The sequence below is a fragment of the Netta rufina genome (assembly GCF_964035555.1).
Source record: "Netta rufina genome assembly, chromosome: 1".
NCBI classification, from domain to species: Eukaryota; Metazoa; Chordata; class Aves; order Anseriformes; family Anatidae; genus Netta; species Netta rufina.
The window spans coordinates 24,758,701-24,775,443 of record NC_140123.1 but is presented as its reverse complement, the minus strand read 5'-3'; the positions used below and the strand labels follow the sequence as shown (position 1 = coordinate 24,775,443).

Genomic DNA, 16,743 nt, shown 5'->3' with positions numbered 1-16,743 from the left:
GAGTTCAAATATTATTGTTGACCCCTTCACTGATGTTTTCATTTAAAAAGAAATGAAATATTGTTCACCTACTAAGACTAAGTCTATATGCTAAGTCTAAGACTAAGTCTATAAGTCTATAATTTAGTCTATCTAAATTAAAGAGTCAAAATAATGTCTTAAAAAAAAACTGAAAAGATACTACATTTATTTTGCTACATATCTGGTGGGAGGGTGTTAACCTTTGAGAAAGTTAAGGTGGCCCTAGGCACTGCATTTATTTAGTAAGATAAACAATAAAAACCTTTTTAATTGCTCTAGTATAGTTTACGTGATCTAGCAAATCCAGTTAATAACTTTTATAATAAGTATATAAAAGAAATCTTTTGACCTTATCTTTTTAAGTAAACAGCTGTAGATCCTTCTATTTTCAAATATGGTCCCAATATGATACATTTCAAAGCAACAATATCAACTGAATTAACATTTGTGTTTTTTTTTCATTCTGTGTTGGAATTGGATCAGTACCAAAGCCATCAACACTTGATACCTTGTTGAAATCAGTCTCTATATCAGTGCTCAGCACACCCAAATGAATTCAAAACTGTACACAAGAGACCACAAGCAAACAAAGCAAATCCTCCCTATCATGTTACCAATGTAGTATAATCAAAGGTATCAAGAAAATATCCCTCAAATCCACTCTATATTGATTTTTATTAAATAAACAAGTTACTGTCTTAGACTGGTAATTTTTCTATTCTAACCAGAGTACTGAAAAACAAGATGAAAAGGGGCAAGCTTGGTATTCAAATTGATAGACCACTCTTCCAAGTAGCAGGTGCATCATTTAAAATAAGAAAACACACAAGATAAAAATAAGAAAACACAAGATATGAACTCAGTTTTGATCATTCTAATTTCAGAATGAGAGCATAAGAACCTCTAAAGTGCTTCAAAAGCAGAATTGTAGGATATTTCAATATTTGGTCTTACTGAAGATGTAGATAAGACATACAGGGATATGCGTATTGAGGAATAAAGAACATTCACAAATAATATTATCAAGCCACGAAGTTGCTGTATTCACATAGTCCTGCTATTGTCTTGCTAATGTCCACTGTCCATGTAGAATGTTATTTACAATGAATCTATTCATTTAGAAAAGATTAAAACTGTAAGTGAATCAAGGAGATTAAAGCAATGTAGTCCTTCCCAGTCCTGTTACCAAATTTCTTCTGTGAAAAATAAATAAATAAATAAATTAATTAATTAATTAAAAAGTAGAGAAACCTGTATTTCTTCCATATATTAATAATGGACCTATAGTCCATTATTAAATGGACTGAAACATGAAGGAGAGTAGCAGGTGAGAAGGATTTAGAAAAGTAGTCTGGATTGCTCATACATTAGGGTATCAAGCTGTTGACACTTGTGTTGACAAGTGTAGACACTTTTCATTGGGTATAAACAAGTATCAGATCCAGTTCTGCAACTGAATTTTGGAAGTGAAAATACACCTGAAGAATGTAAATGACCAAATAGTCCAAACAACAATGGAAAAGAAGGAAAAGGAAACAATGTGAACTTTCCTTAATCCACCCCACAAACTAATCTTAAACATAACCCTTTTAGGTCCCTTTCTTCTTTCCCCATAACCTCTCTCCTTTACCACAGAAATCCTTTATTCCTTCATTTGCCTACTTCCTTGTTCACCTGAACTATTATTTCTTCTCTATATCAGCATCCTGTTAAATTAAATATAAGAAAAAAATGTACATACACCAGAAAAAGCAGTAATTCAACATTTATGTCACATCTCATCAAACAGGCATTTGGTTAAAAATCTTTTGAATCTCTTTCTTGAGTTGGGATCACATTTTGTTGTGTTATGTATTTGTATAATCCGTAGAACAATGAATTACGGAGCTACAGAGCTCTTTAAAAGAAAAAAAACAAAAAAAATAATTATGGAAGAAATGTTTTGATTTATTCAGAGAACTGTTTTTCCTACTTACAGTTCAACTAACTCCAGAAACAGTTCTGTATATTTTATATTGAACTTTATTAATGTTCTCACTCACTAGAAAGACCACACACTTAGGAAGAATTAGCCTTTCTCTCAATTTCTACAATTTACATTAAATTAACACTCCATTTTTAAAGAGACTGGGTTACTGATTAATCATTTATTATAGACTCAGCTCATTAATGAATTTAATATATATTTTATTCATAAATATATGTACACATACACACATGATTTTCCTCAAATTGGAAAAAAAAAGTATTTTGCCTACTGTTGTGCCAGTAAAAAAAAAAAACAAAAAACAACATACAGGGAATTTTTTTCACACATTTTCAACTCCTCCTTTACCCCCACCCCCTACTTCACGTCACTTCAATGAAAAGTATATAATGGAAAACAGATTAGTAAAAAATCAATATCCTACACCACCAGCTTTTCTGTCTTTTTTTTTTTTTTTTCAATGAATGAAATTATTTTCATTACTGTGCTGCAGGGAATGCAGGGAAGTAGAACTACTTAATTTTAAGACTGTTGCATTAGTGTCACCATTGTACTAAAATATTCTCATGAAATATGTTTACTTTTTACACCGTATATATATATGAAAAAACATATACATAAATAAATAAAACCCAGCAGCCATCTAGCCATCTTAACTAGAAATATTTGAGTTACCAAGTGGAAAAACAAATTTGACAAAACTTCAACAAATTAATTTCTTAAATTAGACTGAGACAAGTGATCTTCCAGTAGTAATGATACCAATGTATCGCTTCCAGATAAATTTTTCAAAGTCATAGGTCATTATAGTATTATTTATTATTATTTTTCAGTTTAATAATTTATTATTGAACTATCTAATGCAATAGGAAATATCCAGAATAACTAACAGCAGAATGCATTCTGAGCAGGAAAATAAGCCACATACTTTGAATTATGTACTTATTTTTGTTATTTATTCAAATACAGGAGTCAGTTTATATTGTCCCTAAAACCTGTACAGAGAAATATGGTAACAGTTCTTAAGCAATACTTATGTCTGTTGGATGGACAGCATAGACAATTGAGGAGGTTCCTGGAATGCATTGATGATAACTTCGTTCTCCAAGTGAAAGAGAAGACAATGAGGAGAAGTACTGTGCTGGACCTCATTCTCTCTGACGAGGACAGGCTGGTGGAGATTGTAAAACTCAATGGCAGCCTTGGCTGCCGTGACCAGGAAATGGTGCAGTTTAGGATCTTGATGGCAATGAGGAGGGAGCACAGCAAGCTCGCTATCCTGGATTTTGGGAGAAGAGACTTTGGCCTCTTCAAGGGTCTGCTTGGTAGAGTACCATGAGACAAAGCCCTGGTGGGAAGAGGAGCCCAAGAAAGCTGGTTAATATTCAAGGGTCACTTCCTCCAAGCTCAGGAGTGATGCCTCCCAACAAAGAGGAATTCAGGCAAAAACACCAGAAGGCCTGCATGGAGAAGAAAGAAGCTCCTGGTCAAGCTCAAGCAGAAAAAGGAAGCCTACAGAAAGTGGAAGCAAGGCTAGATAGCCTGGGAAGAATACAGAAAGATCATCTGAGCAGCTGGTGATCAGATTAGGAAAGCTAAAGCCCTATTAGAAATCAAGCTGGCCAGGGATGCCAAAGGCAACAAGAAAGGTTTCTAAAAGGTACATTAAAAAAAAAAAAAAAAAAAAAAAAAAAAAAAAAAAAAGCCATCTCTGGAAGGAATTAGGAGACCTGGTTACTCAGGATATGGAGAAGGCTGAGGTACTCCATTACATTTTTTACCTCAGTCTTCACCAGCAAGAGCTCTAGTAGCCCTAGTCCCAGAAGCCCTAGTCCCAGAAGGCAGTGTCATGAAGAATGAAGAACTGCCCACTGTAGGAGAAGATCAGGTTTGAGACCATCTGAGGAACCTGAAGCTACACAAGTCTGTGGGACTTGATGAGATGCACCCATGGGTCCTGAGGGAATTGGCGGATGTAGTCACTAAACCACGATCCATCGTATTTGAGAAGCTGTGGCAGTTCATTGAAGTTCCCACTGATTGGAAGAGGGGAAACATAACCTCCATTTTTAAAAAGGGAAAAAAGGAAGACCTGGGGAACTACAGGCCAGTCAGTCTCACCTGTGTGCCCAAGAAGATCTCAGAGAAGATCCTCCTGGAAACTATGCTGAGACACATGGAAAATAAGGATGTGATTGGTGACAGCCCACATGGCTTCATTACAAAGCAAATCATGCCTGACAAATCTGGTGGTCTTCTACAATGGGGATACAGCATTGGTGGATAGGGAAAGAGCAACTGACATCATCTACATGGACTTGTGCAAAGCATTTGACACTGTCCCTCGTGATATCCTTGTCTCTAAATTGGAGAGACATGGATTTGATAGACGGACCATGTGATGGGTCAGGAATTGGCTGGGTGGTTGCACTCAAAGCATTGCAGTCACTGGCTTGATATTCAGGTGGAGATCAGTGGCAAATGGTGTTCCTTAGGGGTCAGTGCTGGGACAGGTGTTGTTTAACATCATTGTTGGTGGCAGGGACAGTGGGATCAAGTGCACCCTCAGCAAGTTTGCTGAAGACGCCAAGCTGTGTGGTGTGACTGATAAGCTGGAGGGAAAGGATGCCATTCTGAGGGACCTGTACAGGCTTGAGAAGTGGGACTGTGTGAACCTCATGAAGTTCAGCAAGGCCAAGTGCAAGGTGCTGCAGCTGGGTTGGGGCAATCCTGAGCACAAATAGAGGCTGGGAGGAGAATGGATTGAGAACATCCCTGAGAAGAAGGTTTTGGGGATGTTGGTTGATGAGAAGCTCAACATGAGCTGGCAATCTACACTTGCAGGCCAGAAAGTCAAAGCATGGCCAGTAGCTTGATGGAGGTAACCATCCCCTCTATTCTGCCCCTGTGAGGCCCCAGTTGGAGTACTGTGTTCAGGTCTGGGGCCCCCAGCATAAGAAGGGCATAGTCGTATTAAAGCAAGTCCAGAAGAGGTCCATGAGTATGTTCAGAGGTCTGGAGCACCTCTCCTACGAAGACAGACTAAGAGAGTTGGGGTTGTTCTGCCAAACAACCCCAAGAAGAGAAAGCTCCAAGGAAACTTTTCAGTGGTCTTCCAGGGGGCCTACAAGAAGGCTGGAGAGGGACTCTTTATCAAGTACTGTGGTGATATGACAAGGGATATTTTAGTCTTTAAACTAAAAGAGGGTAGTTTTAGATCAGTCATTAGGAAGTAATTATTTACTCGGAGGGTGGTGAGGCCCTGGAACAGGTTGCCTAGAAAAGCTGTGGATGCCCCATCCCTGGAGGTGTTCAAGGACAGGTTGGATGGGGCTTTGAGCAACGTGGTCTGCTGGGAGATGTCTCTGACCATGGCAGAGGTGGAATGGTGGAATTAGGTGACCTTTAAGGTCCCTTCCAACCCCTATCCTACCTCCAGAGAATTAGGCCACACACTTTGCTCTAACAATTCTAGACATTTTGTGTTGCATTAGAATAAGTTCACTGTCAGCATGAGATACAGCATGAGATCTTAAATGGTAAGCAAGATTCTTACAAAAATAACTACTTCTGAGCTAGCTTTACACAAGTCAGCAAGGGTACAGACAGATTTCTAAGCAGTACATTGCATGTTATGCACTGAAGCATTTACCCAACTTCCATGTGTGCTCAGTAACTGAGGGTTAGGTCTGAGTCAACAGAACAGAGGTTTAATATGCTTCTGTTTAAAAGTGTCTTTAAAGTCTCCTCCAGTTACTGTTGCAATTGTAATATGGCCAAAACATAGCTGAGCATAGATGTGTGACTTTCTGACAACATGTTAATATGTGGAATCTTTCCCTTGCTTGGAATGTGATTAAGTATGGATTTAAATGTCACAGACTTTGAGAAGTAAACAACATTGCATTGTCAAGCAAAAGCACATTGATTTATTTCAGGAGTTGCAAAATTATCAAAAACTATCCTTAAAAAATCTAATGTGATTTAAATTCACTATTTAATCCAATCACTTATGTCCAATTTTGCCTGGAATTTCCTCAGGTTATTACAATTTGCACAACTGTACAGTAAACTACTTTTTCAAAAATAATACATATTTTTAAAGAAACAAAAGTAAAATACATCACGTAATTTACAAAAAGAAAAACAAACAAAAACTATTCCCACAGCAGAAACTGAAATATTCTTAGCTGAATTCAGTATTTATCTTGCTTGAAAGAAGCTTACCAAACTGTTGTTTCCACCTGACTGTCATGCAGCTGTCGATTGTCTAGTTGGGCAAAGAGAGGAAAAAGAACTTGAATTCCTCCAATGGAATGAATTGCACTGTGAATGGAGTGGGTTACGATAGCTTTCACATCCTAAATTAATAAAAAAAAAATAAATAAATAGAAGGAAAAAAAAATCCACTAATCTCAGTTTTAAAGGATAGTTACAAATATAACTTGGGAACACTTTACCATTGAATGGAGTACAAACTAAACGAGACATGTTTTTAACTTAATTTCATTACTCGTGTTTTAGCTATACTTATTATACTTAAAGGCAAACAAATAGAAAAACTTTAGTATCATGCCAAATTCTGGCTTATGGTCTGAAGTATATATTTCTTAATGAAAAAAATAGCAAAGGACAGTTCACATGATAGGTGTTATTAAGAACTGAAATATAAAATTACAGTATCCTCATACAATAGCACAGAAATTATATTGTCATCCAAATGATGATGAGCTAACAGTTATCACAGAACATGAATTTAGTATATACATGAAGTATTCAACAGAGAAAATTCAAAGGATGCAAGTACTTTTGTTATGTTTTTCCTCTCCAGAAAACTAGCATTACGCTGGGAACAACAGCCATAGTAGCATTGATATGGAGATGCATAGAACATAGAAAAAAAAAAAAAAAAAGGCAAATACATGATTTAAAGGACAAAAACAATAATCTAAATGAAAGGAAAAGTTTTAATGTGTACCTAGTAGCTGTAAAATTTGCATTTGCTAATAACATTAATAATCAGAAACAATAATCGGTTAAATTATAGCTTTTGTATTCTCATTTGGTCAACTAAAAATTACAATGATTGAAAGTAAAATAAAATACACAAACCTGAAGCATAAGAGCATGTGGGGAGTGTACAAAAATTGAAGGATTTTCCTTTGGTGAGGATTCAAGGCATAGCTGGGCATCAGTAGCCTTTGCATTATAAGTAAATGCAATGCTACTTGCAAGTTTCCCATCATAGAGCACTTGTTTATGGTGCTCAGCCAGATGAATGTCACTCTCAGATTTAAATTTAAATGTGCTCTGAAAAAAAAAATACAAGAAACTTTATAAAGTAAATAGAATTTTGAATCCATTTTGTTTAAGGTAACAGTTATTTTTAAACAGCATAAATCTCAGGCTTCATTAACAATCCAGATTATATATAAACGAGATACTTAAATTAAAAATAAAACAAATTCTAAAACCCACTTTTCAAACTAAAGATTCTTAAGCTTAAAAAAGAATGAAAATCTCTGTTATCCTTAAACATACCATGAACCATATCTGATCTAAAACTATTTTTTCTGGCAACACTGACAAATCAATCACGCACAAGAAGATACATTTCTTCCTTTCTGCAAAGTGTTGTCAGATTTACTTGGCACACACCTACTTTTACATTTGACAGTGGCAAAGAGACAACTAGTAGTAACACACAGTACTTTGTTCATACAAGTAAATACATTAGAAATTATCACTATTTCATAATTGTAATATGAAATTCAATTTATGTTTCTAAAATCTTTACTCATCTTAAAATGATTTATTGCTGAGGATAATTATGAATTATTTTACTTATTTTTACTGCATATAGCCATCTATATAGTTGTTTTCATCCATTTTGTCCTAACAAATTTCTCTCTTGCTCCTGCCCCCAACACAGTAAGAAAATACATCATGAAACTGTAAAAAAATGTAATCACTAGGGTTGTTGTTATCCAAGGTGGAAGAATTAAAATAGGCAATTTATAGGCTATCAGCTGCTCTTTCAAAAAATAGTACAGGTTTCTGCCAGTTATGTAAACCCATAAAACCCATGCAGCTTTTGCAGAGTTCTCGAGGCTGATGGAAATCCTGAATAAATTTTCTTGTTTATGGCCAAATGATGGGAAAGGGTGACTGCTCAAGTGACTGACAATATGAGCTCTTGTGACAAGCATCAATTTGTCATAAGAAAGATGTAGACTGAATAAACTGGGCATCTGACTGCAGCTGATTGAGAACCCTTGGAGCAGATCTGTCAGTCAGTATGTTTGGTAAGGAAACTCCCAGTGATCCTCACTTACTGCTTTGTGCATATTAAAAACCTGTTCAGCACCAAAGAGACTTCCTTTTGGAAGAAACTGAACTAGAAATGTTGACTGACTGCTGACAGTCATTCAGTCCAAAGTATCAGACTTTAACCAATCTGAAGCAACAATTCCCCCCAACCCTGATACACACACTGTGGACATTCAGCCTTCAGCATCAAATGCTTTAATTTATAAACGGGTTCCCTTATCTTGCCATACTGCTCACTGAAGCAGAAATAGGCAGACTAAATCTTACGCTTACAACTTGAGAGCTGGCTCTCAGTTCATACGGCTGTCTAAATCTCACTTATCAGGAAATCACTACTACTGGTTAGAGACTTGTCCTGATGAAGGTGATGATGCATTTCTCCCCAGAGAGCATATTTAACTATACAGATATATCTTTGTACACTTATTGCAGAGACAGAAATAGTTCAGTCATTTCACTGATTTCAAAAGTTGTCTGAAAAAAGAATTACAGCCATCCAAGTTGAGTAAGAATGATCTTAAATTGGAAATGCTATTGTTCTATTCACATTATTACAGTATGATGGAAAAAGAAACTACTAATTAGACACAATACTCCTTTGTTATTAACATTAGCTTACACAAAAAAGAATATAAATTTAGCATACTCATTCTGTACTGGGGACTTGGGAAAATGCATCCACAGGAGGACAGCAGAAGCTATCAAGTGTATAAGGTCAAGTAGAAAATGGTTAATTACTGGTCATGGAAGGAATGAAACTTTGAGATCTCATACAACCAGTGTGAGTGCATAAAGACCACAAAGAGCCTTAGTTTTAAGATGTTGAATGGCAAATACATATATTTATTCCTTTATACCTTATCATCATAAATTACCTTCTTTATCAATTATTCAATATAGGATTGATATATATATGATTTTATATGAGATCCTATGTGATACATACATGATTTACAAGAAACCCACATCTTTGATTTTCTCTGCCACAACCTCAAGTAAGCACCTTCTCTAAAACACTCACAGGAACTCCTGAGATAATTTTTAGCCATTATTTTTTATCTGGTTATCAAAGTATAATAAACAATGTTCAGAAATACATAATACATGTGAATTTGTGTACATTTAATACCTACTTAGTGTAACCAGCGTTAGAGAATCAATATAAAGTGTTTTCCAAACTTCATAGGAAGGAGAGTGATATTTGTCTATTCTAGCTACAAACTGGATACATGGAGAACTTGTATGATGCCCTGTGATTACTATAATGAAAACAGTCTAAATTAGTTTTGACAACAAAGTATGAAGCTTTCAGTCAGAATATAATTATTTTTTTAACATGGAAAAAACTATGAATTTGGATTTTTTATATATCCCATATGTATATTTTCCACTTAGGAAGGCAAAAAATACCATGAAGAGTTGTAGGAGAGCTACTGCCATCTCATGCTTCAATTTTGTCACCTGGGACATAGCAGATGACTTTTAATCAACCTTTAAATGCCTACCCTTGAACTGAACTGATAAGCCTAAATTCATTAATTTAGCACAAACAATATCTTAGTGCATATATACTATATTCACACAGTATATTCATACAGTATACAGAATTCCATAGCAGATGCAAACAACCTACTTGCAGGAAGTTTTGGAATTTGTTGCACTTTTGCTTGCACATTCTACATAAGTGGTAGACATGGTGTCAGATTACAAGTGGTATCAGAATTTATTGCTAGACTACAAATAGTATAAGAATTTATTCAGAGATCATAAACATTTCTGCAAATTTTAAACCTACGATAACTAATAAAAATTGTCAAGATGGAAATCTAAGCTTTTGGGCAACCAGATAAGCAGCTGAAAATACCTATGTAAATAGAAGTATGGCATAAGGCTATTAAGACATAGGCTTGTACTAGAATCATAGCAGTTAAATTTAGCAATACAAAATTAAAAACTCACAATTACCATTTTTGTATTTATTAATATTAGAAAAGAAATTGCCTCAAATCACTGGAAAAAGTTAAGCATTATTTTCTTTTGATGCAGGATTATCTTTACAATAACAGGAATTTTATTTCTGCAGCATAAATTTTAATGTCACTACACACATTCTACATCAAATTTTCCAATAAAAGCATAATAATAATAATACACAGGAAACAACAAGAGAAGATCGTAGTCCAACTCATCTGCAGTATCCAACGCTGAATGCAACTGAAGCTAAAGCTAAAATGCTAAAGCACTTAAGGTTGTTCAGAAGTGAGAAGTAATTATAGTAGATGTTGTAACTGACTGCATGTGAACATCATAGACAAAATGAATGAATACTGCAATATTATATAGATTATATTGTAAAACAATAGCTAAACATTTTAACTAAAGTTAAAATCTCAGAGGCTTCTACAAATGAGAAATAGGCATTAATTAATGTTTAACCATTATTAGTAAAAGCTATTTTTTCAGATACTTACAGAAAGAATTAAAACACTTTACAGAGGAAAGAGGCATTAGCTGTGCTGGGAACACAGTCTAAACCTAAAATCATCATATACCAAGGAGAAATATCCCTGAAGTATTAAATTAATCTAATTGACATTTTACAAAAATCAGTAATAAGCTATAGGTGTGAAGAAATTTAGTTTAACAGAAGCCTAATAATCAATAAATGTAATAATGATCGTGCAGTAACTGCTAGAAATATCGTTTAGCATGAAAACACGTATGCCTTATGAAACCCTTCAACACTCAATATTATTAATAAATTCATAAAGATTTACTACATTTATTATTAAGCACCATAAGGTCACATTATTTTCTTTTGTATGACCAAAAAAACCACATTTGCAGAAATCTTTGTTTGAACAAAATACAGTATTAAGATTGAAATAAAGTACCCCTTGTTTGCACGTGTGATACACTTCTTGACTAACTGAACATTTTAGGTTTTACAGCAGGTTTTAACCATCAAACACATGCAACAGACTTCCTCTTCTCCAAGTACCTTTGACATATATTTGGCTATTCACACCACATATATACCACAAAAGATATTTTCAGTTGTCACTGTCATTTAGATGCTAGCTGTCATCAAATGACTTACAGTAAAGTCATTTTCAGCAAAGCAAATTAATAGAATATAGATTCTACATAGATAGATAATCTATATTAATAATCTATATTTATAATCTATATATAACCTATATTCTATATATAGATATTTAATCTATATATAGAATATAGGTTATATATAGATTATATATATTATTAATCTATAGATTAATAGAATCTAAATGGTGATCTGTATTTGCCCCTTTTTTAAAAGTCTTTATTTTAAAAATATATGATATATACTAAGAATCTGCAAGTATTCCAGATGATACTGCAAATTTCAAAAATCAACAAAAAATTCCATACTCTTAAGCTAGGTTAGGGCCAATTTCAAGTCTTCTCTGACATTTTCAAGTCTTCTCTGCTGGGCAAACAGTTTCCACACACTTCTGCAAAACATTTACTTTGTTTTTCTTGATAAAATAATACTATACACAGCCATTTCAAGAAATAACTAACATTGTTCATACATATCATTGATCAAAGTTTATGTGTGCACTATAAATTTGTCCATACTGTCCCCCCTAAATTTCTCTGGCAAAGCATATATGAAAAGCTCAACTTTTACTTCAGCAGAACTCTTTAAAAGTGTGTATTTGAACAGAATTGGCTTATTATGCTTTGTTCAATGATAATCTACTTTAACTCAGTTCTTAAACACAAAACAGGAGAGAGGAGGAAAGTTTTTCCTCAGCCATTTATTTAGTACTCAAACACAAAATTGCTCTAATTTGATTATGACCCAAATTTATAAAAAATCACATATAATCATGTTTCAGCTATTTTTTAAAGCAATTACTTGCATCTTTCAAAAAGCTGGTAGAAATTAAGAACAGTTAGGAAACTTGACAAAATCCTTATCTTCTGCTGAAAACAAATCACACAGCTCTATATGACCCCAAGAGAAATATCTACATTTACATATAGCTTCCAACTATATCTATCAAGTATTGTCTATCAGTTATTTTCAGTTTTACAAAACAATGTTTTTTAAGATCCATTATTACCTTATAACCAGGTCCTAACTGATGTATTGCAAAAATCTGTGCTGGGTTGAGTGCTTCTGTGAATACATACACTGCTCCAAGCTGGCCACAGAACACTCGATTAGCATCAGCAGTCTCCGAAGAGCCAAGAAAACATTTGTCATAGCTCTATATCAGAAAGAGGCAATGATAATGAGCTTTAGTTACACAAACTATATAATGAAATACTATCATGTACAACTACTGGAGCTAAAAATAAATGGAGACCGTAATTAAGAAATTTTTGTAGTGATCAATTTCATTTTGAGTATCTTAACATGTATTATTTTATGGGTTGGTATTACAGTGCTGTTATGACTGGCTATTAGAATTTCTTTTTTATTAATCATTTAACATGCAACAGAGAAATTTAGAATGGCAAAATACACTATTCTTTCACTGTTGTGCTAAAATAGCTAAACACATGTGGCAGAAAAACAAATACATTTTTTTTTTCTAGTTTGCAACTGGTGCACAGTTCTATGACCACATCTTACAGTGATGTGATTTGAACTTTAACTCCCCTTCTGACTTCTTCCACAATCAGAGAAGTCACTATTTTCTGTTCTTTCTTCTCACATCTACCCTTCTATATGCACAAAGACCTTCTGCAGTTCTCCATCTGTCCATTTCCTATTATTTCGTATTTGAAGTGTGGCTTTTTTTTTTTTTCCTTCCCAAGTTAAATTTATTTTGCAGGAATTAGGTTAAGTTCTTCTGGTGCTTCGAAGAAAAAAGGCTTTTAGATCAAATGAAATTTAGAACTTAACCATCCAGAATAAAGATCTGAGAAATTAGGAAAAAAGATGCAGCACAAGAGGACTACATCGACAGCATAATGATCTTTGGCCAGGATCTCTTAGTTTCCTTGCCATGTGTACTTTATTTAATGAAAACAAGGAATGGGCCTCACTTTTTGAGACAAATTAAACTACTGTAATCTGCATTAGGAAGCCTGCTGGAGTTCCAGAAGCATTTGGACAGTGCTCTCAGATACATGGTTTGATTTTTGGGTGGTCCTGTGCGGAGCCAGCAGTTAGAGTCAAGGATCCCTAAAGGTCTCTTCCAACTCAGGATATTCTATGATTCTATGACATCATCAAATTTGTCTTCAATTTAGTATCTGAGCAAAAAATCTTCCACAAGACTTCATTAACCCCCTAATTCTACATCTTGAACAGCTTTATGCTTTCTCTGATGTCTTCCCATAACTGGGGGAAAATTCCTAATCTAAAATCCATAATAATCAACTCTTCCAATGTAACATTCATCTCTAAATGCTATTTGATCTCTTATAATCAACTGTTTAATGTACTGATCAGCTAGTAATTGTACACATTCAATTATTTGTGTTATGTGTTTTCATGCATTTAATTTAATCTTTTTTGTCATAATCTCTAACTATAAATAGTCCTTGGAATAAAAACATTGAGTTATGTGACACACAACTAACAATAAACTTTTTATAGCTTTTATATTTTATTATATATATAGCATTAATGAAGATGGAGTTAACCGAGACATCTTCAATGTCTGCACATATGAAAACTGTAGACTGAAGTATTGGATACAAGAGGTAAATGTCACATAATGAAAAATGACACTAAAATATAAAAAAAAACTGTAATGTGAGCTCTATTGGAGGGGAATAAATCAGTTCGCAGTCTTTTCCAAGACAAAATCTATGCTTGAGAGAAAATGTAACTCAGTCAGTCCCTTAACTTTAAACTCAATAAGGCAAATCTATTAAATTAATCTGAAAAGTATATAATCCAAATGAGTTTTATCCAGTGGTAGCTTTGACACAGTGAGCATCTGAAAAGTTTTATCTTTATTATATTTCGTGTTTTCTTCATCATTAGGTGTACAGTCTCATTCATTCCATCATAGAAGAAAGTGGACTCTTTTTTTTTTTTTAAAGCATAGATAGATTTAATTAAAACAATTTATAATCCAAAAATACTAAATCTGATACATTTCCTGTAAGAATGTACTGTTAACATAACTTGAACTCTGTTCAATTAACATTTAGTTGTATTTACAGGTATACATGCAATCTCTTCCAGGTAAAAATTACTCATTTCTGCCTGTGGTACAAGCAGACACAAGAACACTGTATTCACTTGTTCTACACAACTCTGCGTGTCTCAGAATCTTTTTATTGGTAGTCTCCATAGTCTCCCTATTGGTCATCCAAGCCAATAAAATTCAAAATACAAAATTGCAACTTTGTAGTACTTAATTTGTACTTGCTAACAACATTAATTAAATATTAAACCCTTAATAATTAAGGACATTAATTAATAATTAAGCACAGCATTTTTAATACTAGGCAACTGCCTATGAACTAATCCAAGTCAAACAATGAAAGAGGCAAAATATGCTTGCTACTGGGATATAGATGTAAGAAATCAGACTTTGTTTAATGCCATAAATTTTCTTACGCTTCTCCGTGCTTCTGTTTTCCAGCTTTAACTTTTTTTTTCTCCTTAATCGCTGTTTGTCTCATTGCTTTAATATGGTAAATTCTTCATAGAAGAAATTATCTCTCACAATATTTATATATATATATGTATATATATATATGTATTGTGCTTAAATCAATGGGACTCTGACTATGGTCCAGACTATTAAGTTCTACTGCAATTAAAAAAAAGTATGTACTTAAAATCTAATGTTCAATCAACAAAAATATCACAGAAATCTTGTAATCATTAACAGATGTGTCTTCTTGAATAAAACAGAATTTAACATAATACAAAAATTATTGGCAGATACAAAAATACTTTGCAGCATACATATTCATTAGGCTGAATGAATCAGTTTTTCTTAAGGGTTTTCCTTAATCTACACATCTCAAATCTGTAACTCCACCATAACTTTCTATGGAAAAAGTGAAATATGAATCCATTGTTATCACTGTCCTCTAACAATATTATATATTAAAAACATTAACTATAACTGTCTCTCTAACAAAATCTCCACAGATTTCCTTAAAACAGCTTTGCAAAATAGAGCCCAAAATCCATTATAATCTAAAGGAAAAGAAAAAAAATACACAAAGAAACCACAGCAATATTAAATTTTATGAAACACATAACTAAGGCTTTTAAAGCTTAAAAAAAAAAAAAAAAAAAAAAAAAAGAAAAAATTTGCAAAGATCTAGAGAAAATACTGTAGTTTTCTTTCTTTTTTCATTTACTTTAAAATTAGGTGAACAGTTTGATGTACTGTGAAGGTATAAGAAAGGAAAAAAATAAAATCTTACATCATTTGTGTTAACATGCCAGGCCATGTCACCATAGGATACCAGCTGACCATTCACGTAACATCGTATTTCACTGTTTCTCCAGCGATTATAGATGTGTACAATGCTTATCATGTACCACTGAAACGAGACGGAAAATCAGTATATAATGGCAGTTTTTGTGCTATAATACATAAACTTAATGAAAATAAGTGAAAAAGCTCATGAAGTTATATGACCAGATGAATCCTTACAAACACATAAGATTAAAAGTCAAGTCAGTGGAACTTACAAGTCCACTCAGTAGAACAGTGCTCAGACATAACAATGCACCTACCAACATCTTTTTATGGGATATGAGCAAAGAATGCAATAAAATTAAAACACAATAAAATTTAAAAGATTATTACATTCCCTTCCTGAAAGCGTAATCTAAAAACATATGTGCTGTACACAAAATACAACTCAGGTCTCATCAGAAATCCATTTCTATGTGCCTTAACAAATTAACATCACACATCTCTGTCTTTTAATCTATCAGAAATTATTAAATAAAAAGAAAGAAAAAAAATCACCACAGCAGATTTTACAGCCCAGTTTAGCACCTCACCTCAATTGCTTCCTATTTTATAATCAAGGGGAGAAAGCATCTGAGTAAAACACTTCCAAGTACAACTATGGTAGTCTTTCAAATAATTTGTTCAACTAGAATCATTATGTCCATGATGAATTTTAAATGTAAATTGTAAAGTTTAAGAAGAAAATCTTAATTTTCCTTTAGAACCCAACCTTCAGAATAACCTAATCCTAGGAACGGTAATTTAATATTTTGTGATCTGAAAATCAACTCATACTTAACTATAATGGGCATCTATTCTTTCAAAACACATAAAAAACAGAAGAAAATGGACATTCTGGAGAGAGTTCGACAAAGAGCCATAAACGTGATGAAGTGATCAAAGCTTCTGACACATGAAGAGAAGCTGAGATATGGGACAGTTTAACTTCGAAAAGAGAAGGCTCAG

At 33.6% G+C, this 16,743-nt stretch overlaps 1 protein-coding gene across 4 annotated transcripts in view; it reads right to left on the bottom strand.

Moving 5' to 3' along the window:
• The window catches only part of NBEA (neurobeachin), a gene marked incomplete at both ends in the record, with an annotated part of 514,126 nt that overhangs the window by 374,973 nt on the left and 122,410 nt on the right, over nucleotides 1-16,743 (bottom strand). For all 4 annotated transcript variants that reach the window (XM_084292135.1, XM_084292133.1, XM_084292136.1 and 1 more), the window contains 4 exons: nucleotides 6,236-6,369; nucleotides 7,121-7,318; nucleotides 12,454-12,600; nucleotides 15,740-15,859. In XM_084292135.1, the coding sequence (XP_084148261.1) occupies nucleotides 6,236-6,369; nucleotides 7,121-7,318; nucleotides 12,454-12,600; nucleotides 15,740-15,859 (599 nt within the window). The remainder of the gene's footprint in view (nucleotides 1-6,235; nucleotides 6,370-7,120; nucleotides 7,319-12,453; nucleotides 12,601-15,739; nucleotides 15,860-16,743) is intronic.